At 46.1% G+C, this 26,211-nt stretch overlaps 1 protein-coding gene across 8 annotated transcripts in view; it reads left to right on the forward strand.

The window, feature by feature from the left end:
- Window positions 1-26,211, forward strand: part of Ascc1 (activating signal cointegrator 1 complex subunit 1) — a 96,328-nt gene that overhangs the window by 57,215 nt on the left and 12,902 nt on the right. For all 8 annotated transcript variants that reach the window (XM_028886136.2, XM_028886135.2, XM_028886137.2 and 5 more), the window contains one exon: window positions 968-1,053. In XM_028886136.2, the coding sequence (XP_028741969.1) occupies window positions 968-1,053 (86 nt within the window). The remainder of the gene's footprint in view (window positions 1-967; window positions 1,054-26,211) is intronic.

Below are 26,211 nucleotides of genomic sequence, written 5' to 3' on the forward strand. Positions count from 1 at the left end.
CTTTCAGAACTCGTTTTTTTAACTGTGGAGTATGCCTGAGGCTGGGGTCTTGTTTAGAACACTTTTCATTCGACCCAAGTCCAGAGTCCCCCCACACAGAGCTAAAATGTGTTATGTTCATGGAGTTGTTAGAACTCTGACCTGGGGCTCTGCAGACACTTTTTCCACCAGTGTGAAAGAGCACACTGCAAAGTAGAAATATGAGAGCTTGTAAAAGGTCTGTCAGTAGGCAGGAAAGAGTTACCAGTCAAAAAACATCGTGAAAGTTAAATAATTCTTAAGGGTCCTTTGAATTTTCTCTTTCCTGTGCTTGTCTCTGTATTGAATTTTTTACTTGAAAAGGACATGAAAGGATATGTTACTTTTCCTTTTCCTGTCTCCGTTCCCTTTGATATTCTTCTGACTGTCCTTTAAGGACATCTTTTGGGACATGCAACCTAAATTAACTTAGTCAGCTAGAATACAGTTTTGTTTAGGCCAAGGTCATGGACTTGCTGCCTTCCCGTGTAGAATGTAAGGATATCTTTAATGGTAGTAAAGCCCCCACATATTAGAGGTAGTCCTTAAGTCTACCCAAATCCTGGACACCAGCAATTTTGAATAGTTTATGTGCGAGCTTTGGTGTATTTTAACATAATAAAAATCACATGCCCTTTATATGGGCTTGTAGAAGCCTGGAGGTGACTTAGTCAGTGGAGAGCTGAGATCCGTGGAAGAGCTCCTTAGTTACCTGTGCAGACAGTTAGGGCTGGGCGAATGCTGAATGAATGGACTACATGGAAGCGGCAGTGACAGCGGCAGGTGAAGCCTCAACTCTTGGCTGTTAGCTGCTTCTCTTCCCACCATGCACTGCTTTCTAGCAGGAGGTGAAAGTCTGCTAGACGGCCTGTGGCCCTGTAGCTACTCAAGAGGCCGGCACAAACACACTTCTCATGCTCCTCTCACGTTGTCTTTGGATTATTTACAGCTGAAGGCAGGTACAATCTCTACACAGCAGATGGCAAATACATCTTCAAGGAAAGAGAATCGTTTGATGGCCGAAACATTTTAAAGGTCAGTGCGATGCAGAGTGACATGGAAGTCTTTTGGTGCATGCCCTGAGGGAGGGAGGGAGGGAGGAAGTTGTCATCTTCCCACTGGACTGTGTTTTCTCCTGCTTTTCATGAAAGGTGGCTAAATGTTTTAATGTCGGGGGGGGGGGTAGAGGGGAAGATCCATAGATCACCCATCTGTCTGTCTGTCCATCCGTCCCTCCATCTATCCATCCATCCACCCTCCCTCTTGTCACCTCTAGAGTACTTGAAATTCTTGATTTAAGAAAGAGTAACATTTCCCAGCTACTTTGATATTGGATTTGAACCTAGTGAGTTTTACTTTATACTCCAGAGGTTGAGTTTCCATTTTTAAGAGAAAAAATTTGTTTTGATCTAGTACGTTTTCTCTTCATCCACAGAGTTGCCCTCCAAGGTTACTTTCTGTCTATTTTTACTCAGGAGCAGTCTGTGTCCTAAAAGTAGGTAGTCGGTGTCTGCCTGCTAAGACCTTGCCGTTCTGAATCCCATGAATCTCGGCAATAGAAATGCACGAGTTCTGTCTTGCGTCTCTGTCTCCCGCACCAGCTCTGCCCCAGCTGCTCTGTCAGGCTGGCATGCCATTGTTCCTCTGGGCAAAGAGGCCAGGCTTGTTTGTGGATGGGTCAGGTCCCACAATTTCAAGGCCAACAGTGTTTCCCAGAGGTAAAGAGAGTGTGCATTCGTATTAGTCAGGGTTCTCTAGAGGAAAAGAGTCGACAGAATGAATGTATATGTATTAAAAGGGTATTTATTAGAATTGCTTACAGGCTGTGGACCAGCTAGTGCAACTGGCTGGCTTTTGATGGAAAGTCCGAGATAGCCATTCGGTCTCTAAAGCTGGATGTCTCAGCTGGTCTTCAGTATAGGCTGGAATCCCCGTCAAGTAGGTTCTGATACTAGCGAAGGAATGAACTGCCAGCAAGAGTGAGGATAAGCAGACAGAGCAAACACTTCCTTCTCCATTCCTTTGGATAGCCCGACTCAGGAAGGCGTGGCCCACATTTAGGGTGGGTCTTATCACATTAAATGGTCTTCCCACTTCAGACGAGATAGTCAAGAAAAATCCCTCACCGGTGTGCTCAGTTGCTTTGGTTTTCGTTGATTGCAGATGTAGTCAAGATTAGCCATCACAGTGTGTAACAGTAGTCCGAGCCAGTTCATCTTCAGTGGGCCTCTTCTTCCCCTCTCTTCCCTGATTCCTTTACCTCATCCTTTGACAGACTGAGTAGCCCAAAAGTTCTTCCCAAAAAGCTTCTCTCACTGGCTTGCATCACAGACTGTTTGGGCTTCAGTGAGTCGCGGCGGCATGTGCCTTTAATCCCTGCACTTAGGAGCAGAGGCAGGTGGATCTCTATGAGTGCAAGGCCAGCCTGGTCACAAAGTGAGATCCAGGACAGCCAAGGCTACCTGTCTTGAAAAACAAAAACAACAACAATAAAAAAAAAAAATCAAGCTAACAACAACAAAAAGCAAAGTAAGTCCCACGATGTGGGTTAAGCCTGTAATCCCCCCATTTAGGAGATGGAGGGGGAGGCATCAGGACCTCAGAGATGTTCACATGCATATAGTGAGTCTGGGAGGTCTGCCTGAGCTACATAAGACCCTGTCTCAAACACCAAAGAAGCAAATAAGAGCAAGGAATGGAAAATTCCCAAACCAAGGAGATGGAGGAACATTTGAGTCCTGAAGAAGGGTGGTGACGCTAATTACAGCTGAATCCATCAACCTGCCACTGGCCTGCAAAGCTGTGTCATGAAGGAGAGGGTGCACACCTGTGGTAGAGTACTTGCCTAGCACATTCATGGCCCCAGGTTTCGTCTCCAGGACTGTAAATCTGGGGAGAGAGAAAGATCTTCTTCTTGAAATTTCCTGACCTGGACCCCCTGTGATGACACGTGTGTAGCGCCCTCTAGTGTTGACACTCCCCACTCATGCCTCATCCATTTTAGAGCTGGGCCCAGAGAGCGATTGGAGATTATTTAGTGTCATTCCTCATTTGAATCTCTAATGGAGGATCCAGTGTGGTTAGACTGGCCAAGAGGAATTTTAGTTAGTGGCATAGACTGGAATCAATTTTCCTGCTCTTTTGTGCAAGGGTAAGCTGTATTTAGGTGGGGTTCATGGGATGATTGAGGTCATGTCTGTCAGAACCAGAGTAATGCCTGATTAAACTCAAAACGGCAGGACAGCAGGTCCGCCAGCTGATCTAAAACGGTAACTAATGAAAAACCAGACTTTCGGGGCTGAGGGTGTAGCTCAGTGGTGGAATACATGCTTAGTAAGCCAGATGCTGGGTTCAAGCGCCAGCATCAGAGTAATGATGATCAGACCTCCATGCTGAGTATACCAGCATTAAAAGAAGCACTTCTTGACTGGGAAGGGGAGACAGTCCCTGCTTTTCAGGAGCTCCTGCCTCTGAGGGACACAGTGGACAGTTCCAGCATACAATTGTGGGCAGATGTGCAGAAGAAAAGTATAAGTGCCTTTGAACAGAGGACAGAGTAAACTGATATCTGTCGTTCCTCTTATTTTATTTCTTAATCATTAGTTCCAGAAAATGGAATCTTTCTTTCACCTGTGTTTCAACCAAGGGAATTAATCTCTTTAAAAACCAAGGCAACTGTGGGTGTAATTGTCACAACCCCAGCATAAATACATCCTATGTAACTGTGGTAGGCCACCTTTTGGAGTTGCTGTGCCAACTAGAGTATGAGAACCAATGTCCCCAGAAACCCTTGAAATGAAAGAAAATATTTAGAAAACCAGTCGATTATTTTTAAATTTTAAGGATGAAATTATTCTTATTTTAATTTTTGTTTTTTGAGACAGGGTCTCATTATGCAGCCTTGGCTGGCCTGGAACTCAATATGTAGTCCAGGCTGGGCTTGAACTCAGGGAAATCAGGCTCCCTCTGCCTCCCAAGTACTGGATTAAAGGCACGGGCTTGTTGTGGATTCTAGATGACATGCACACAAGCATGTGGAGGCCAGAGGACATCCTGTGTGAGTCGGCTCCTTCCTTCCACCATGTAGGATCCAGGGAGCAAACTCCGGTAGTCAGACTTGGTGGCAGGTGCTTTGGTGGAATGAGCTATCTCACGGACCTTAGGATTATTATTTTAGGAAAAAAATGTATTAACAGGATGGGAGCTGACGGAAGTACACAGAAGGTTAGCCATGTTAGGTACTGAGGAGCCCAGGTTACCTGTGCAGCGTACTAAGAGCTACACAGGCCAGGGGTCCGGAGTGTCTGCGGGAGGCAGCCTTGGAGAAAGCTCTTCAGCTACGCATCGAGAAACCACTGCCCATTGCTGTAACTTAATGAGTGCCCGGCGACTGCCGCTCTGCTCCAGGAGGGAAATCGGTCCTTCTGGTTCCGTGGAACAGCGTGTGTTCTGGGTGCCTTATTAATAAGAAGAAAGTCTCCAGTGGCTTTTGGAGGGGGAAGGCACTTTTTTCTTTTGTACAGCTGTGTGAGACTCAAAGCAGCTGTGACAGACTAGTGTCTGGTTATTCCTGGTTAAAATAAGCTTTCCCTAAGAAAGACTTGGAAGGAGGAATTGACAAAGGATTCTTCTGCTGCGTTATTCAAAGCAGAAAAGGAGCAAACACAGTCGATGATGGTGTTTTTATGGCAGGCTCACAGCTGCAAAAGCAGATGCATTAGTGAAGAGGGCCCAGGCCAAATTAGGAGGCCGATGCTCCCTGAGATCCACTTCTAAGAGGTGGCAGGAAGGATGCTGTTTGTGTGACCATTGGCTGTGAGCACCATGTAACCAGAGAAACAAGGCTGACCTGAAGTCAGAGCAGGAGCTAAGGGAAGAAGCTGCTCCCTCACCGTCGGGAAGTGATTGCTCATCAGCTGCCAGCCCCTGACAGGGAGGCAAATGGCCTTCTGCTGGGGGACTTGGGAAGGATCCTGAAACAATAGACTCGGTCTCTAAGACCCTCCTCTCAAAGACTGACTGCTCACAGTGTGTGCAGACTGAGGACTGAGGAAGAAGCCCTCGGTGGTGAAGGCAGACATGGGAAGCCCTGCAGGTCCCAGGATGGAGGTGCTACCATTTCCCTAGAGGCTTCAGTGACGCAGGCCTGTAATCTCAGCTATTCAAGAGGCTAAGGCAGGAGGATGGCAAGTCCAAGGCCTGCCTTGGCAACTTACTGAGACCAAGTCTCAGAAATAGGCTTGGAGATGTAGCTTGATGGTGGGCTGCCTGCCTAGCATGTACGAGGCCCTGGGGTCAGTCCTTAGAACTGGAGGGGGAAAGTTATATTAATCCTGAGGTGGGAACTCGTGTGTGACCCTAGCATTTGGGAGTGGGGGCTGAGGCAGAAGGATTGCCATATGTTTAAGGCCATTCTGAGCTACATAATGGTTCCAGGCCATTCCAGGCAACAGCATGTGACTCTCAGAAACAAAAACACAAAAAATATGGAAAATGCATGCCAAGTCTAAGAAAGATTAATTTATTTTGAGAAAGCTTAAACTAGGGAGACTGGCAGCATTAAGCTGGGTGTATTAATTTTTAATAGTTTCTTCTAAAATACGGTTTCAGTTGCCCCTGCCTCACTGAGACTAGAGTTAGATGTGAACTAGTTTTCTCAGCATTTTACTCATTTTCATTTGGTCCCTTTTCATTCCTTAGAGTCCTTAAGAGGAACTCAGGAAGGGTAAATGTGTTTCCTTGATTTGTTTTTGTCTTTTAGACGTGAGTGATCTTAGAAGAGAGACTTGTGCCATGGTGAGGAGGTGCAGTCAGGCCTTGAAGTCGAGTTTGATTGGGGAGGGTGGAGCATCATCCCCGAGGCAGTATGGGGGCCCTTCCCAGGGCTGGAGAGGAGCTTCGTTAGAAGACAGAGTCTCCATGCGTGGTGTAAAGGAGAGAGGCCTTCAGAGAACCCCAGAATGAGCATGTCTCAAGTGAGACAGGCAGGCACCTTAGAGAAGTTTTCTAAAGGAAGTTTAATTTTTTTTTTTTCTGCAAATGTGCATGGGCAAAGCATATGTGTACACTTTGACAGAACCATAGAAACAGTACAGCACTGGCCAGGTCACGAACTAGAACATGTCTGCATGCCACACTCCCTGACTGGCTCTTTGGTCACTCTGTCCTAAGGGATAGACATAATTCAGTTTTAAATATTTACAAAAAGAGGCTTGTTCTGAGTGAATATTTGGTTTGATTTGAAAGATGAATTCTTGCTCTGCCTCCCATGACTAGGTGTGTGTAGATAAGAGGTAAAATTTAGAATTTATATAATATTCAGAAATTTGGAATTATGTGATTTCTCTTCTAAAAATTTACTTATGTGTATGTGTGTCTTCTGGTGTGTATGCCACGTGTATATGTGCCCACAGAAGCCAGAAGAGGTCCTTGGTCCTGGAAATGGCGTTACAGGTGGTTGTGGTCCACCTGACATGGTTTTGGGAACTGCACCCAGGTCCTCCTCTGGAGGAGCAGCAAACACTCTTAACTGCTGAGCCATCTCTCCGGCCCCTGTGTATTATTTTTTAATTAATAAGATTTACTTTTAGAGCAGTTTTAGGTTCACAGGAAAACTGAGAAGAAAGTTAAGTGTGTCCCCCACACCCCATCCTGCTGTATGAACTCCTGACATACACCCCATCCTACTGTATGGACTCCTGACATACACCCCATCCTACTGTATGGACTCCTGACATACACCCCATCCTACTGTATGGACTCCTGACATACACCCCATCCTACTGTATGGACTCCTGACATACACCCCATCCTACTGTATGGACTCCTGACATACACCCCATCCTACTGTATGGACTCCTGACATACACCCCATCATACTGTATGGACTCCTGACATACACCCCATCCTACTGTATGAACTCCTGACAACCAGCCCATGGCTACATCTGCTGCAGAGTGGACCTCAGGTCCGTCCTTTACGTTAGGTTCACTGTAGCAGGAATCTTAACGAGTCTTTATTAATAAAACAAACCTGAGGCCAGTTATTGGGGTGAACACTGGAAGATCAGAGAGACAGAACAAGTCACAGCTACCTCACCTCAGCAGTTCCTCAGCTGATCGTGTTTCCTCAGACTGGAACCTTCTGAGTCCTCATCCAGAATGAATCTCAGCTGAACTGCTGCTCCAAAGCCTGAAACTTTAACCAGCTAAAAGCTTAACCAGCCAAATGCTTCTAGTTTCTGGTCTCCACGCCTTATATATCTTTCTGTTTTTGCCATCACTCCCTGGGATTAAAGGCTCACTTCTTGGGATTAAAGGCGTGTGTTACTATGCCTGGCTGTTTCCAATGCGGCCTTGAACTCACAGAGATCCAGAGGGATTTCTGCCTCTGGAATGCTAGGATTAAAGGTGTGAGTGCCACCATTTTCTAGCCTTTGTATCTAGTATCTAGATAAGTTTATTAGGGTGCACAATATTTTAGGGAATACAATACCACCACAGTTCACTCTTGATTTTATTGCACATTGATTGTATGGTGCCTCCACCACTGTAGGAGCAGACAGAGCAGCTGCGCTGGCACTGTGCTTCTTTACACACACACACACACACACACACACACACACACACACACACACACCGAGGACATCCGATCTGTGTACTGTCTACAGAACTTCCTGCAGTAGAAATCACACAGCCTTTCCAGATTGACTTGTTTTGCACAGCAAGGTACAGTCATGGTTCCTTCATGCCATTTCTTTTAATATTTATTTTTAAAATTTTATGTGTATGAATATTTTGCCTGCATGTATGTCTATGTGCCATATGCCCGCCTGGTGCCCTCAGATGTCAGAAGAGAGCATTCAATCCCCTGGAACTGCAGTTACAGACAGTTTTCAGCTGTCATGTGGGTGTTGGAAATCACATTCGACTTCTCTGAAAGAGCAGCCAGTGCTCTCAACCCCTGAGCCATCTTTCCAGCCCTTTCATGCCTCATTGGCTCAGCAGCGAATTTCTTTTAGTGCTAAATGAAACTCTGTTGTCTAGATGTCCCATGCTTTCTCATTCACCTTATTGAAGGACTTCTTGATTGCCTCCAAGCTTTGGCAGTTATAAATAAAGCTATAAATGTCTGTGTGCTAGTTTTGGTGTGAATTTAAGTTCTTATCTCCTTTGGATAAATAACAAAGCATAGTGGCTGGATCATGTGGAAAGAATGTGCATAATTTTTTTAATACACATTAGTCTTGTATGGAGGTTGTGCCATCGAGCATTCCCACAGCAATGACTGAGAGCTTCTGTGATTCTGTGTCCTTGTCACTCTTGGTCTTTCCAGCGTTTGGAAGTTAGTCCAGCGCGCATACGTGGAGGTCATTGGCAATATCCAGGGGTCAGTTCTCTTCTGCTGTGGGACCCAGGGATAGAACTCAGGTACTCAGGCTTACACAGCATGTACCTTTACCCATTAATCCTTTTGCCTGCCTAGGTTTGACCCCTCTGACAAGTACATAGCAGTACCCAATTGTCTTAATTTTCAGTTCTCTGCAACACAGTATTGAATATCTCTTTAGATACTTCCTTGCCATGTATATCCTCTTTTGTGGTTTCTGTTCAGGTCTTTTGACTCATTTTTGTGATGAATGGAATGTCTATATCTAGATTCATTGTCTTGCTGGTGCATGTCTGGTTGCCGCAATTGAGTTTTGCTCCATGTTGTAACTGCTGCCCCTTGTTAAAGATGAGTTGAGCCGGGCAGTGGTGGCGCACACCTTTAATCCTAGCAGGCAGATCTCTGTGAGTTTGAGGCCAGCCTGGGCTACAGAGCAAGAACCAGGACAGGCACCAAAACTACACCGAGAAACTCTGTCTCGGAAAAAAAAAAAAAAAAAAAAAAAAAAGATGAGTTGATTGTATTTTGTAGGTTTACTTCTGAGTGCAGAGTTCTGTTCCATGTGTGGAGCTGAAGCCCTGAATGGATGTGTTTTATTGACAAGGAAGTGCCCCAGACCCTAGGGAAGTGGTAAAGCCTCCCTGCTGTGTGTGTGTGTGTGGATGTTGGCAGTGTGTGCAAAACCTGGCATCCACTGCTTCCTCTTCCCAGATGACCACAACGGAGACTGCTCCCCGGTACCCTGGAGAGACCCTCCTAGACTGACCAGTCTCACGCTGCGCATACTAAACAGCTTCTGCTCCCTTAGAGCAAGCCCAGCCCACTCATCCCAGCTTTCCTGGAGGTGGGTCTGTGTGTCTGTCCTTCCTGTTTCCGCATTGCCCTGTCAGGTTTCCAGGACTATGCTGGATAGGCTGGCTCCTCTCGCTGCTTTCGTCCGTTTCCCCCAACCCCCTGTCTGATGCTACTTTCTAGTAGGTTTTAAGGTTGGATAGCATCAGTCCTCTGACTGCTTTTTGGCATTGATTTGGCTATTTTGGTTTTTTTTTCTTTCTAAATAAACTTTAGAATCTGTTTGTGGATATCCATAGAATCATTTTTTTCTGGGGGTTTGAGGATGTTTTAAATCAATAGATCAAATGGGATGTATTCATGAATTCTTTTTTTAAAAAATAGTTTATTTGTTCTTATTTTATGTAAATTAGTGTTTTGCTTGCATGTACATCTGTACACTACATGCATTCCTAGTGCCCTGGGAGGCCGGAAGAGGGCGTTGGACCCCATAGAACGGGAATTGTGGATGGTTGTGAGCTGCCATGTAGGTGCTGGGAATCAAACCCAGGTCCTCTGGAAGAACAGCCAGCGCTCTTAACTGCTGGGCTACCTCTCCAGCCCTAGCCCCCCTCCCTTTGTTGTTGTTGTTTCAAGTCAGGGTTACAAGTTACAAGTTTCTCTGTAGCCCTGGCTGTCCTGGAACTCACTCTGTAAACCAGGCTGGCCTCGAACTCACAGTGATCTACCTGCCTCTCCCTACCCAGTGCTGGGGTTAAAGACTTCCACCACTACCATCTGGCTTCCAGCCTCTATTTTTAATGTCAAATTCTGATTGTCCATTGATGATAAATATAAAACTGAGTTTTGTGTATTACTCTTGTGTCTTATAAGCTTGATAGATATTATTACTAAGTCTAAAAGGTGTTTTTCTTGTTGTTGTTTTGTTTTTATGTTTTGTTGTTGCTGTTGTTTTTGTTTTTTTGAGGCAAGGTCTCACTATGTAACCCAGGCTAGCCTGGAGCTCGCTATGTAGACCAGGTTGGACTCACCTGCCTCTGCCTCCTGAGTGCTGGGATTGAGGCATGCACTACCATGCCCAGCTTTTGAATGTTTTACCTAGAACCTAGTTCCTAGGCCATCATGTCATCTGTGACAAAGAACTAACGCTTAGTTACATTGCTTCCTTCCAAATACGTATTTCTTTAATTTTCTCTCTTACTTCTTAGCTGGGACTTTGAGTGTGGGTCTGAGAAGCAGGAATGAGAGGGACATCTGCCTTGTTCCTACTTAGCAGGAAAGTGTCAGGTTCTCATCGTTAAGTATGGTAGCTGTGAGGTCTCTTTGTTCTGGGCTTCAGTGTTTTATCAGACAGTAGCTCCCGAAGTAGCTCAGGCTGGCCTTGAGCTCTCCTCCTGCCTCAGCCTCCCAAGTGCATGAGCCTCCACACCCAGTAGTGTTTATACCTGTTCTTCAGCTCTTAGACTCCACACAGCCCCTCCAGCAGGTTGCCAGTTACAGCCTCATTTTCCCGAGGTTCTTCCTCCTTGATGCTGTGACTAGGTTGTGATTCATTACAGCTCCATGTCTCTCAGGGGTTCTGTTACCGCACATCTGTAGTAGATCTAGGAAGAGTTGTCGACTTTTGGGTCTGTTCAGAGTTTTACTTGTTTTTAACTAATTTATGTGTGTGTGTGGGGGGGGCGAGTACAGGTATTCCTGAGCCATGATGTACGTGTGGCATTCAGAGGACATCTTTCCAGAGTTGGTTTCCTCCGCTGACTGTGGGAGCCATTGGGTGAACTCAGGTCCCAGGCTTGCAAGGCAAGAGCTTTTATTATCTGCTGAGCTGTCTTGCTCACTCTTACCTGTTTTTAGTATGGAAGGTTGACTGTGAAACTCTTTCATGGTGGACCAAAACCCAGAAGTCTCAAAGCTTTACAAAAACAAATGTTGCTGTACTGTGGTGCATGCCTTTAATCCCAGCAATCGAGAGAGAGGCAGCCAGATCTCTGTGAGTTCAAGGCCAGCCTGGTCTACAGATCCAGTTCCAGGACAGCCAGGTCTACATGGAGAAAGCTTGTCTGGGGAAAAAAAAATTACTGGGGGCTAGAGATAAAACACAGTTGGTAGAGTGCTTGCCTGACATTCGTTGGATTTGATCCCCAGTACCACATGAACCAGGTGTGGAGGTACATGCCTGTAATAGTAGCACCTGTGAGGTAGAGGCAGGATGATCAAGAGTTTGAGGCCAGCTTGTGAGAGCCTGCCTCAAATAAATAAACATATAAATACATAAAATGTTGATTGCAAACAAAAAGCACTGGAGAGCACACTCTCTTACTTGAGGAAGAGAATTGTATTTGTTATATAGTTTTGTACAATTGAATTCTCAGCTCTAGTATTACTGGCCCTGAAAACTGCTTTTTTGTTAGTTGGCTTTTTAATTTTTTCCGTCAAAGCTCAAACTTCTCTGGAAGCCCTTGACCAATCACTGAATCCATTGCAGTACAGGGGGATGAGCAGCTGCCTGCTGCACTTGGGGCTTAAGTCACTGTCTCTGGATTCATGCTGCATGTGACGTCATCTTTTCTGCCTGCTGTACCTGTGAATCGAAAAGATAAGTCATTTATTGTTTGTTTGTTTGTTTGTTTGGAGACAGAGTTTCATGTAGCCCAAGCTAGCCTTAAACTCCACTGTGTAGTCAAAGAGGAATGTGCCCTTCTGATCCTCTGGCCTCCACCTTTGAAGTGCTGGGATTCGAGTGTGCACCACTAATAGATGGCTGACATGCTGGGATAGAAAGACACAGCTTTTTGCCGGTGAGATCAGCCATCTACAAATGGAGCTCCAGCTCCAGCCCCGAGGATTTGACATCTTTATCTTATTTAGTAAAGTCACGGAGCAGATGTCACTTCTCTCGTCTCTCGTTTTTTTTTCTTTTTGGTAAATTGTCTTTATTGATTTCACACATAATGACTAAATTCTGCTAGAAAAAGGCGCATCACCGTGGTAAAGCGAACGCCTTTTGAAAATGCAGTGTGTGTGTTGCTAAGTTCTGAAGGTTTTTCCTGCAGTTGGTTTCTCCCTGGCTCCCAGTTGTTTTATTTCTCTGATGATAAGACCTGATAGTAGCATCGATCATGACTTGTAACTTTCCAGCCTTTGTTGAGTCATTCCAAGTTCCCTGTCGGTCAGACATGTGGATCACACAGCAGGCTCTTCCTGTGTACACACTCAGGTCGGCTCCCTTGACACACCGCTGTTTGGCTCTTCCCGCTTACACACTCAGGGCAGCTCCCTTGACACACCGCTGTTTTGGAATAGCTTCTGTCCGTGGTGTCAGAAGGAACCTCGTTATTCTTGACAGTCACATGACCTAGGCTGGGAGAAACAACTCTCTGGAGGATTTTCTTGTGTATAAAGGTAAGTTGTTATGAAAAAGTGCCACCCAGGGAAAGAGAACGTATACACTAGTTTATCCGCGTGTTCCATCGGGGTTGGAAGAGAAATCAGGGAACCTGAGGAAAGGGAAGAGAATGGGTGAAAACTGACGACGATGAAGATCCTTAGTGCAAACATTATTTGAGCTGGGCATACTGTCTCAGCACATGAGAGGCTGAGGCAGGAAGATTTCATCAGTCTGAGGTCAGCTTGGCCTACGTCATGAGTTTAAGGCTAGCCTGGGCTATATAGTGAGGCTCCATCTCAAAACACAAAACACAAATGTAATTAATTCATTACTTGGGTCTAAAAGAAGACATAGAGGCCTGAGGTCTTCAGCTTTTGTCAAGAGGTTTTGGACAGGAGCGTTCCCAGGTCTATGACAACAACAAATGAAATTCCCCTGGAAGAATGGGCCGTCCCTTCTCTGATGGTATTTCTTCAAGGACCTTTTCTCTCCAGCACAGCCAGTAAGCAGTCAGTAAAGACTAGGCATTGAGGAAACCATTCATAATAAACAGACTTCTAACAGCTCATGAAGACATGGCACAGCAGAGTGCAGACTTGGAATGTGCTCAAAGAAATACAGGCAAAAGCCAAGCTTAGAATTTATCAGGGAACTGGGAACCTTTAAAAAAAAAAAAAAAAGTATTCCGGGCATGATGATGCACACCTTTAATCCCAGATGTAGTTGGATCTCCGTGAGTTCGAGGCCAGCCTGGTCTACGTAGTGAGCTCCAGGCCAGCCAAAGCTATATAGTGAGACCCTGTCTGAAAAAAACAAAATAAAAAAAAATAAAAGGAATTGTCAGAAGAAATTAACAAGGGCCAGGTGTGGTAGAATATGTCTATAATCCCAGCACTTAGAAGGTAAGACAAGAAGATTGGAAGGAAGTTCTTGGCCAGCCTGAGCTACACAACAAGACTATGTATCAATCAATCAAACAAACAAACAAATTATTTGATAAAGTGTTTCATATTGGAGTAAGATATCAAGAAGATAGCACTACCTTTCATTCAAACATTTCATTTTCTTTTAAGAAGTGGAATTAGGACCAGCAGCCGGCTCCTTAGGTAGAGGCGTTTGTATGTAGGCCTGGTGACCTGAGTTTAATCCCCAGAACCCAGGAGAGCATGGGAGGGGACAGGACCCACAAAGTTGTCCTTTGGCTGCCACGCCATGAGCACACGTATCATGGCTCAAGTATACACGTGTACACACACACACACACACACACACACACACACACACACACACACACACACATACACGGAGGGAGATAGGAGAGGGAGAGAGAGAGAGAGAGCGCTTTAGCTCAGGGTGGCAACATATGTATGTAATCTCAGTACTCCAGAGGCTGAGTCAGGGGATCAAGAGTTTTAAGACTAGGGCTACATAACAAGATCTTATCTCAGTCACCAAAAAAAAAAGAAAGAAAAGTAATTTTCTATGTGACAAGTCTGCAAGCAGGGCCATCTTCTGGACAGCAGTCTGTAGTAAGTCTGGAGACCCCAGGTGACCCGCCACCTGTTATTGGGTCCTCAGTTTTTTAGTGGTAGAATGGGAAGTGGAACACACTGGAAGAACGACAGGACATGAGAAAAGCATGTGGAATTCAGATAAAACTTTGTGAGGGCAAGGGTGTGGCTCAGTGGTAGAGCCCTCACCTGGTGTGCGGGAGGCCTGGAGCCCAGTCTCCAGCACTGCAAAAGCTTTCTGTGGGCCTCATCTAGTTGTCCTGGAGCACAGCATGGTCACATGTGCCAGGGCACTGTTGTGACCAAGAGTATGTGGCCATCTGGCCCTTTACAGAAGTGTGCTGATCCCCGACTCAGAATTTAGAGTTTAGTTTAATTATCTCTTTTTGTATGTGTGTGCATGAGTGTATGTGCTTGTGTGGAGGCTGGAGGTCAATATTAGGGTTCTTTCTCGGTCATTCTCCACATTGTTAAAACTTTTGTACAACTAGTTTTTTGTTTTTGTTTTTGTTTTGTTGTTGTTTTTTTGAGACAGTGTTTCTCTGTGTAGTTTTGGTGCCTGTCCTAGATCTCGCTCTGTAGACCAGGCTGGCCTTGAACTCACAGAGACCCGCCTGGCTCTACCTCCTGAGTGCTGGGATTAAAGGCGTACACCACCACTGCCCGGTCTAGTTTTTGTTTTGTAATAAATGTATTAGTGTGTGTTGGTGTGTGAGTATGTGTTGGGGATCTGAACTCAGATGCTGCTTGTGTGATAAGCAATTTATGAACTTCTCTTCCCAGCCCCTAGCTTATGTGGTGATATATTATGTACCCTAATAAACTTGCCTGAGGATCAGAGGACAGAGCCAACCACTAAATTAGACACAGAGACAGGCAGTGGTGACACACACCTTTAATCCTATCACTTGAGAGCTCATGCCTTTGCTTGGGAAGCGCACGCCTTTAATCCCAGGAAGTAATATGGCAGGGCAGAGAAAGGTATATAAGGTGTGAGGGAGGAAACAGGAACTCACTCTCTTTAGGATGAGGATTTCATAGAGGTAAGAACTAGTGTCTGGCTGCTCTGCTTCTCTGATCTTTCAGGCAAGTTTATTAGGGTACACAGTATATCACCACAAGCTTAGTTATATTTTATCTCACCCAGTGCAACTCTGTTGTATTAGATATATCACACTTTAAAAACAAACAGAATCTTACCCTGCAGTTAGCCAGCCTTGAACTTGTGACTCTTCTTCCTCTGCCTCATTAGTGCTGTTGATGTGAATATTTAGCAGAGCCTGGAGATATGGAACAAATTAGTAAATATTTAGGAATCAACATCCAGTGAATGAGTACTATTGAATTTCTGTTTGGTTCATTTCTAGTGAGCATGTTGATGTTTGTTTTGGGGGGACTGGAGGTGCTGGCAATTGACCTCATCTTCTTCCCTCTTGAGTGCTAGAATTACAACTTTATAATTAGCACAAACAGCAGGGACATGTGAAGTTGAGGGAGGAGATTGTGACGAGATGTCTTGTCAGGCTATGGATGAGGTTTCTTTGCTGTGTCAGTGATAGATGTGGTCATTGGGCTTGGCAGCAAGTGTCTGTACCCACCGAGCCATCTTGCTGGCCCTCTGCCTCCATCCTTGATGATTAAAATAGGAGAGTGTGGGGGATGATCGAGGTGTTGCCTTCTCCCGGTGCCAGAAGAGCACTTCATGCTAGAGGGTCTGACGGCTGCTCACAGATGCTTGAGATGGAGCCGCAGAGCAGCTTAGAGCACTCCAGCGTGGCCTCTTACTGTGTGCTGTTTGCAGGAGGGACATCCAGATCCAACAGCGGTTCACAAAGCAGTTTCCTCTAGTGTGTGTGTTCCCTTGCCTGGAGAGTGAAGTCTGAAGACACTAATGAGCATGCCGGACATCAGCTGTCAGTGAGGGGAAGCCGTTACTGAAACTAGATTCTGATTTTGATGGACACCACTGTCTATTCTGGAAAGATACTCCTCACTGTTCGGATGGCTGTCTTTCCTCACATGATGCTGCTTCTGTCTTGGCTTTTTTCCACAGTTACTGGTGACTTTTCTTTGCAGTGGCGTTGGAATACTTCCACGTGTTTTCTTGGCCTGGGGGGATGATGACAAGGCTCTGGAGGGTCTAGCCAACACGATAACGAGACATTGGCCACAGTTCGGCAGAGGCAGCAAGTGCAAAACAAAGAACCAAACCAGGAGGCTGGCATTGCTGTCCTGGACTCCTGGCTGGCTCTCCTCAGAACGAAATGTGGTGACATTTCATGAATATCCTCTAAGCATAAAGCACTAAGCGAGATGCTGATGTGGTGCATTTGAGGGAGGGGAATGAATATTCAGTCCTCTGAGCTCATTCCCATGAACTCTTTAAATGGGCACCTGGTCTTATTGTAGGAAATGCTCATCTGCATTCATGTCTAGGGATCTGTTCATTTTCTTTTGTGCGTTATTCACTGAAGAAATGAGTCAAGTTTCATTCTTTTTAGAGTCATTGTAGTTTGTGTATGTACACATACATACATGTTCTTGTGTGGGTGGGTAGATACATGTGCATATTGGGTCAGATTTCATGTTGAGTGTCTTGATGACTGCTTCACCTCATTTATTTTAAAAAATATTCACATTTTTTATGTGTATGAGCATTTCTCTCTCTCCCTTTCTCTCTCTCTCTCTACACACACACACACACACACACCCTGTGAGTGCTTGCTGCCCGTGAGGGCATCAGATTCCCTGGCACTGTAGTTAAGATGGTTGTGAGCTTCCGTGTGGGTGCTGGGAACCAAACCTAGGCCCACTGCGAGAGCAGAGCGTGGTTTTAACAGTTTTTGAGACAGGGTCTTTTACCAAACCTGGAGTTCACCAGTTTGCTAGCCTAGCTGGCCCTTGAGCCCCGGGGGTCCTCCCGTCTCCTCCTCTCTCCATCACACCTGGCTTCTCCGTGTGGGCTGTGGGGACCCGAACTCAGGTCCTCATGCGGGAACAGCACTGCCCACTGAGCCATCTCCTCAGCTTCCGTTGTAGTTGTTGCTGTCGTTGTAAACTACCAACAGCGTGTGTGTAACTGGCCTGACTGTGAGACCGACCGTCCTTTTCCAGAAGTTAAAACTGTACCCCTAGACAGCAGCTGCGCACCCCACCCCTGCAATTGCAGGTAACCTGCATTCTTCCTGTCCGTGTGATTCTCACCGTTCTAGGTACCTCATATATGGAATCATAGCTTTGTCCTTTGGTGTGGCTTATTTCATTGAGTGCGTTTTTGGGGTTCATCCATTGTGTGGCATGTATCAGAATTGTATTCCTTATTATATGACTGACTATTATTAATTGTGTGGTTTTAATTACAATGTGAGAAAAACAGTAGCGGAATGTAAATGTGGACCCAGAGATGTTGATGGGACATATCCTCTTTGAGGTAGACTACTGTCAAGGCACCAGACTGGAGGCTGGGGAGATGGCCCAGTGGGCGGAGTGTGTGTATTAGTTACTTTCTGTTGCTGTGACAAAATGTCATGTCCAGAAGCAACTTAAAGAAGAATGTTTGTTTGGGCTTACAGTTCTAGAAGATTAAGTCCGTGGTGGTGGGGAATGCATGCAGGAAGCTGGCTGGTCAGATTTCAGGTGCACACAGGAAACATCAAGCAAGCTGGAAGTGGGGCAAGACACTCATTCTCAAAGCCCACCCCAGTGCTGTGCTTCCTACACCGAGGTTCCAAATGTCCTCAAATTCAGTAATCTCCCTGAACAGTGCCACCAACTGAGGACCACATGTTCAAATACAGGAGCCTGTAGGGGACATTTTTTATTCGAACCACCACATGGTGTATGTATTAGAACCCTGAGTTGATTTGATTCCCCAGCACCCACATAAAAGCTGGGCATGGCAGTGTGTGCCTGTAATCATAATGCTGGGGAGTGAGGAGACAGATGGATCCCTTGAGTTCTCTGGCAGACAGTCTAGTCAAAACAGTATCACTCTCCAGGTTCAGGGACAGTGATAAAGAGGACATGCACCCAGTGTTGACCTCTGGACTCCACCTGGGCATGGCCTGCAAGGCTAAGTGCACACCCACCTCACATGCGGGCACACACACACACTCCTGAATGAGGAAAGCATGGTGGGTAGGTACCCTGTGGCAATGGTATCTGATTATGATTCCAAATGTTAGAGAATTGACACAAAAACAAGCGACATCATCGGTAGTACTGCGAAGCAGTGATAGCTTTAAAAAGGACACAGTCCCAGCCATTGAAGCTATTTTAGAATCAATGCTGAGCATTATTTTCAAAAATTAAAAGCTAGGGAGAAAGCAGTCTGGTTAGAAATCCAGCAGAAGTCCAATTACTCTGTTTTTAGATTGCCATGGCGTTCAACTCTCAAGGCATGCTCGGGCACGATAATGTTCTTTCTTCCAAAGAGCCTTTGGCTTGTCTGACATCTGGCCACACCTTCACAGAGGGAAGGAAGGCGGCTGTCTGAGCTGGACTGTGGAGCCGTGAGTGTGTGTCACAATGTGTGAAGCGGTGGTGATGCTTCTGAAGGCATGTTTCCTGTGCCTCTGGCTGGCGGTTCCGTCTTGTCTAATGAGGTGAAAATAACGTAGTTGATAGCATGTGGCAGTCTGCCTTCTATCTTGCAAGGAGCTGTTCCTAGCCCAGCTATTATTTGGACAGCTATTGTTTGTGCATATGTAGACACTCTGTTGCCTGAGGATATCTGATTTACTTTTTAACTTTTGGACACCATCCCCATGTTAGAGAAAGGTGGAGTGGAGATGGCCTGGCCCTGACTTCTTCCCCCTCCCTCGTCTCCTTTTTCTCAGTGTGTTGTTTTGACATGGCCAACAGTCAGTACTCGGATGCCTAACCTCCCTAGAGCCCCAGGCTGAGAAGTCACTTAGGCTGCTTGCTCTGAGAGACAAGATCTAGGGCTCCGCTCCTGCCGACCTGCCCTTCCTTTCTGGGGGCCTTCTCTGTGGGTTGAGTACCGTCACAGGTACTGTCTGCAGGAAGGTGACCAGACAGGAAATAGAAAAGGAGAGGGACAACAAAGTTTAATGAGGGCAGCCACCTGCAGAAGCATCACCTGGGGCAGCTCTGAGAGAGCAGCCACCCTCAGGCTTGGCGGGGCTTGGCCGTGCAGGCTTGGGGCCTGAGAAGTCTCTAAGCCAGCAGCCTCCAGACAGTTTACTGTGGTAAAGCAGTAAACTCCATGCCTCGAGGCAGGGCTTTCTGGGAAGGAAACTTGGCAGCAGATTGAGCTGCCATCGGCCCGCCTCAAATGCCAGCTCTCGAATGGCACCGTGTGCGGCCTGCGCTGAGGTCAAGCACAGCTTTCCAGCCCTGTCAGCACGGCCTCCTGTCTCCACCTCCTCCTCCCTGCTACGTGTTTTTTTTTTTCTTTCTACTTTTCAAAATGGAAAGGCCCTGCAGGGAGGGGAAGTCCCTTAGCATTTTGCATATTGAGGTGCTCAGCAGAACTGTCTGGCATCCTGTTTGTATATAGCAGTTTTAATTCACTCTCTAACAGGTCATTTGGCTTTACCAGCAGTCTTAAACTTGATAATACTTGCATCAGCAGTGAGGTGCAGGCCCGACCTCCAAAAGTGCAACCCTGAGTGATTACTTGCAGGTTTTATGGCCTCCTCCATTCCCTTGCTGTTTGTCGCCTCCCTAGGCCAGGCCAGGCTGTAAACCGGCCTCTCGCACACTCCAGCAGAGACCGGAGAATGATGGGGAAGTCCCTCTTCTCTGCTTGCACGGAAAACCATCCTCGTCGCAGAGATGAGGAGCCAGCTCTTGGGTGGCATGAAGCGCTGTGGTATTGTTGGCCTGAAGGAACAAGAAGCAGGCGTGCGTGCGTGCGTGCGTGCGTGCGTGTTGACAGGGTGGAGGGTTGTAGCCCGCCCTGGTGTGCACACAGCGTTTCGCCCTTTCCATATGGAAACTCCTGCTGATAGGACTTCTCCCAAGCACTGCCCTTGGCCTCGCTCCTTGGCTCTGAGGTGCCCAGGCCTTCTGTGAGAACAGCACGTCCTCTTTTTATTGGCTATTATTAGCTATTGTTATTGACTCTGATCACTGCAGTCTGAGGTTTCAGATTAAAAGTAGCCTCTCAGCCCAGAGTTATGACTGTATTTGAAGATGACTCAAAGATGACAGATCCATGCCAACAACAATGCCTTTTATTCTGAAGATGTTACTGTTCCAGTCTTTACAAGGATTGCAGCTCCATGTGGACAGATTGTGGCTATAAAGATTCCTAGTAAACCTTCTCTTTTTCTCCTTTCAAGGAAACTGGGTTTTGTTTGTTCGTTCATTTATTTCTGGAATGATCTAGTGGAGACTGGAATCAGAATGTGCAGTCGTTTGGGTCTGGAATGTCCCCCAGATTCCTATATGTTAATGCCTTGGTCTTCCAGCTGTGGTGCTGTTGGGAGGAAATAGAGCCTTCAGGAGGTGGGGCTACTTAGAGGAAGTGGTTCATTGGAGATGCACCCTTAGAGGGGACTTGGGGATCCTGGTCCCTTCTTGCCTCTCCTTTACTTCCTGGATGCCATGAAATAAGATTTTCTCTGCCACACAGTCACCTGTGGTGTGGTGTGCTGCCACAGACTCAGAGCATTGAGGCCATGAGACCTCTGAAACCAGGAGCCCAATAAGCCTTCCAGCCCTTGAAGTTGATCTGTGACACAGCAGTGGGAAGGGAATGACTCAGCACGCAGAACTGTGACTCACCTTTTTTTCCTATTGTAAACCCAGGGTGTCTTTATAAAAGGCCAGCCTGTTTAAAGGTGGGAAAATGGTGACAGAGACTAGTTACTCCGCAGTCATTGGTGGGGAAACGTCAATACCTGGTTTACCTAAGAGCCTTCGAGGTCCTTTTCAGAGGAATTTGTCCATGCTGGGGATCTCAGCTCCGACACTCCGGGTCCTCTGTGTCACTGAGCGCCTCCCTGAAGAAGTTTCCATGTCTCTGTCTTGGTGAAGGGGTGTGTCTGTGTAGGAATATGGCCTGTCCTGGGGTGCACAGGCACCCGCCTGTGTGGATAGTTTTAAGGAGATGGCTTTTGCTCTCGGGTGTGCTTGCCTCCCACCTCCTTGCCTTTTCGTTTCCCGCACTTGCTCTCACAGAAGGATCTGGTTTGTGTGCAGTCAGAAGACAGGGTGAGAGAGGAAGACTTGAGGGCTGCCCCTTTGCCAGGAACCCCGAACCACTTTTTAGGTTTGAGGAATTTTAACAAATAGAAAAAAAAAAGTGTTTCTGATCCTAATTGTGAAATAGATTAGTTAAATATTTTCAAAATTGATTATATTTTTAGGCTGGTAATGTAGTTCTTTATAAATTTTCATTATATTTGTTGGGGGCAGAGCTGTGGTGCACTCGTGTGTGTGTGTGTGTGTGTGTGTGTGTGTGTGTGTGTGTGTGTGTGTGCGTGCGTGCGTGCGCGCGCGCACAGGTCAGAGGACAACTCATCTTGAGGCTGTTCTCTCTTTCTGCCGTGTGGGTCCCAGGGATGAACTCTGGCCCTCGGGTTTGGTGTCACAAGCTCCCTGTCCACTGAGCTGTCCCACCTGCCCTGGGGTTAACACGTTTCTGTTGATTACCTAACATCCTTTTTCTGAGCCAAAATCTTGTCCCAGGCTCCACTCAGATGTTCTGTGTTGTTGAAGATGATTTTAACTTCTGCTCTGCCTGCCTGCACATCTCAGGTGATGGGTTTTCAGGATGAAGCATCACTGTGCTGGGCTTCTCCAGTGCTGAGGATTAAACCATGCTTAGGTCCCCATTCTCACTGCCTGATGTTCTGATCCTGTATCTGTAGGCCTTTTTCTTGAAGAACACTTCAGAAATGCACCACTTTTGAAAGTTATTTTTAATTAGGATCCCAGGGGTCGTGACTGTAGTTTTTACATCATTTGATCCTCACACTTAGCCTGTGTGCCATCTTTCCTCTTGTTTCAAGAGTGCTGGCCTCAAACAGCTTACGAGAAGGAAGAATTTGTGTGCGTGGGCAGAACACCATGATCAGGGGAGCACATGGTGGAGGAGGTTCTTAACCTCAAGACAGAAAGAAAGAGGGAGGAAGGGAGTGTGTTAACCTTCAAAGGCACAGCCCTAGTGACCTGCTTCCTCTATTTAGTCCCCACCTCCTAAAGTTTCCAGACCCTCCCACAGAGTGTCACTAGCTGGGACCCAAGCATCTAAGAGTCCACAGTGTAGTAACAGTTCCAACATCTCCACACGTTCAGGTTCAGAGACCCAAACCCAAACTTCCCATTCCACGGGGGAGGAATGGAACAGCAAGGAGGGCAGCCAAAGGAAGAGAAAATACAGCAGCAAACACTGAATCCCATAGTTCCATGGCTGACATCTGGAGCATGTGGTGTGACTCAAGCTCCAGCAGACTTACGTAGCCCTGTTCTTATGATGGTCTTGCCATTTGCAAACAACATGACTTTTCTCTTGGCCCCATGGGTAGCTTTCTTTAGCAGACATTCCACAGTCCCAGCATCTCCAATATCCCAGAATTACCATTGCAGCCTACGCTATACCTTCACATCTTCATCCATTGCCCTTAGAAGGGCTCCCTGCCGCACATCACTCAGCCTCTCAGACCTTTGAAATCTGGGCAGAAGCCTCCATGACTCTACACTCGTTGGATTCTGTGTGCCTGTAAGACCAGCATCATGAGTTGGGCTCCCAAGTCTGCTACCCTTTTGAGCAGTAGGTGGACCCTTTGGATCATAGCCCCTGGCCTCTGAGTGAGGGTAACTAAGCATGGTCAGCTGATTCCTGGGTAAACAACTTCATAAGTGGCCCTGTGCTGTAGGGATGCTTCGGCCACCCTGTATCCTCAAAGGAGGGTGTTTTAAATGGATACACACACACACACACACACACACACACACACACACACACACACACACACACACACCCTTGAGGCCATGGTGGGTAGAGACAGACCAGTTCTAAGATACCTTTAAGTCTTCATTCTGATGACATTATTCTCCAGGAACAATGTTTTCCTAACTGCAGTGTTTTGTGGGAGGGAGGAAGATGAGTTGGGCAAGGGTCTCACTATGAATTCTAGTATGGTGGTTTGAAAGAAAATGGCCCCTAAAAGGAGTGGTACTATTAGGAGGTATGGCCTTGAAGTAGGTGTGGTCTTATTGGAGGAAGTGTGTCAGTGGAGGTTGGCTCAAGGCACACCAAGTGTCTCAGTTCACTTTTTGTTGCCTACAGGATGTAGAATTCTCAGCTACCTCTCCAGTACCATGTCTGCCTACATGCCACCATGTCCCACCATGATGACAATGAACTGAACCTCTGAAACTGTAAGCCTCCACCTCAATTAAATGTTTTCCTTGGAGCTGGAGAGATGGCAGCAGTTAAGAGCACTGGCTGCTCTTCCAGAGGTCCTGAGTTCAATTCCCAACAACCACATGGTGACTCACGGCCATCTATAATGGGGTCTGATGCCCTCTTCTGGCATGCAGGCATACATGCAAACAGAGCACTCATACCTAAATAAAATACATAAATAAATAAATAATTACATGTTTTCCTTTATAAGAGTTTCTGTCATCATGGTGTCTCTTCACAGCAATAGAAACCCTAAGACAGAAGTTGGTACTAGGGACTGGGATATTGCTGTGATAGGTCTGGCCATGTTTTTGTTTGGAGGAATTTGGACTTTGGTACTTTGGGTTAGGAAAGCAGTGGAATTCTTTAAGCACTGCTTAATGGGCCATGCTAGTAGGAGCATGAAAGACGGTGGTTCTGAGAATGATTTTAACTGTGTGGTGCTGACTCAAGAGTTTTCAGAGGAGAAGAATTTTAGTGTGTTGCCTAGAGATCATTCTTGTGATATTTTGGTGAAGAAAGTGGCTGTTTTTTGCCCTTGTCTGAAGAGTCTTCCTGAGGCTAAAGTGAAGAGATTAGGGTTAATTTAATTGGCAGAGGAAATCTCAAAACAACCTAGTGTAGACTCTGTCTGTGGTTACTAGTATTCATGCTCATAAAGATTTATAATGAAAAGGAGCAAGCTGAGGAGAAAAGGAGCCCCAGGAAGTGGAATGGAGCTGAGTCCTGCATTCAAGGAGATAAACAGATTAGGAAATAGAATAAAGGGAGTGGTGGGTGACCTCAGGGCTACAGTTCCAATTTGTGAAAAGGAATTAAAGAAAAGTTTAGAGCTGGTTGTGGTGGTGCACACCTTTAATCCCAGCATTCCAGAGGCAGAGGCTGGCAGATCTCTTGAGTTTGAGGCCAGCCTGGTCTACAGATCCAGTTTCAGGCAGCCAAGCTTAGGTAGTGAAGATAATCATAGAGAACAGAAAGCTCATGAAGGTGTAATTAAACAAGGAAGCCATGTTCTAGTCCCAGCAAGAAGCAGAACAGCTTCAGCCATGTGGTTCTGACTTTAAGGACAGAAAAGAGGGGCTATGAAGTTTGCCTCCGCAACTAAGGAAAGCTACTGAGGCCAGGCATCTGTCAGGAGTGTCCCTAAATGGAGGCCTAGAGAGGCCATTTCCCAAAGCTGTGAAGTTGAAGCCTGGATTGCCTTGGAGACCCCAAGTTGTTGGAGATGCCAGAGCTATGGGATACCTGCTGAGGAAAGCTGCTAATGGAGTGGAACCAGTTCAGGAGAAAGAAGTGTGTTACAGTCAACAAAGCTGACAAGATTTGGAGATCTGAAGAGTGTTTTGACATCAGAAATGGAGATGCAGAGTTCGGACTTTGCCCAGCTGGTCTTCAGTCTTGCTTTGGTCTAGTATTTCCTCACTATGCTCTCTTCCCTATGTTTTGGAATGGTAATGTATATCCTGTGCCATTCATTATATGTTGGAAGTATGTGATCTGTTTTTTAATTTTACAGGGGATTACAGTTAAGAGATTGCATGAGTCTCAGAAGAGACTTTGAACTTTAGACTTTCAAATAAGTTTGAGACTATTATAGACCATGGGGACTTTTGAAGTTGGACTGAATAAATTTTTTCATTATGATATGGCTACAAGCCCTTGGGGACCAGGAGTGGAATGTGGTAGCTTGAAGAAAATGGCCCCCAAAGGAGATGTCACTACTAGGAGGTGTGGCTTTGTTGGAGGAAGTGTGTCACTGTGGAGGCAGGCTTTGAGGTCTCATATGTGCTCAAACCACACCCAGTGTTTTAGACCACTTCCTGTTGCCTGTGAGTCAAGATGTAAGAACTCTCAGCTCCTACTCTAGCACCGTGTCTGCCTGCATGATGATAACAGACTAAACCTCTGAACTATGAGCCACCACAATTAAATGTTTTCCTTTAAAAGAGTTGCCCTTGCCAAGGTGTCTCTTCAGAGCAATAGAAACCCTAACTTAGACACCTAGGCTGCCTCAAACTCATAGAAATCTGCCTCAGCCTCTGAAGTACTTGGATTACAAGCATGAGCCATCATGCCTAACTCCTTACCTCAAACTTTATACTGACTTTCATGGCCAAACTACAAGTGTTTTAGTCTTTCAACCCTTCTTCTTGCTCCTGATTCTGACTATAAACTTGGTCAGAAGTGTAGGGTCCGAGGAAACGCTGAAGGAAGACCCCAGATTCTAATAGCATGCAAAAGCAAAGAGCGTTTATGTACCAGCATATGTGGGGGGGTCATTCACCTGTACAAAATGGGGACGACCCTGAAAGGAGTGTGCAGGCTCCTTTTAATGTGTAATTTCAGGAACAGTTAGGTCATTTCAAATATGATTGGTTAAGCAAGCAGCAGTTACATTAGTGCATGTTTAATTGGCTGAGCTTTTATCTGTGGACATCCTTGGGTAAGTTTCAAGGGAGTTCAGGATTTGTCCTTGAGACATTGTGGGGATGACTCAGGCCTTGTTCATGCTCTCTCTCTCGTCCCTGAATGTAATTTGTTGATAAATGGCCCTTTGTTGGGAGAGATACCTGTTTGCCCCTCTCAGAGACCTGAAACCTAAGTTTATTTGTGAAAATGGGAAAGTTTAAACCCTTCAAAAAGCACCCAGCAACCATGCCTGACGCAGACTGTCTTGAAGTGTCTGCTAGGTTTGTTAGCCTGTTACTTTTAAACTTAGCCTCTGACAA

The sequence above is a fragment of the Peromyscus leucopus genome, chromosome 16_21, assembly GCF_004664715.2.
Source record: "Peromyscus leucopus breed LL Stock chromosome 16_21, UCI_PerLeu_2.1, whole genome shotgun sequence".
Taxonomy (NCBI): Eukaryota; Metazoa; Chordata; class Mammalia; order Rodentia; family Cricetidae; genus Peromyscus; species Peromyscus leucopus.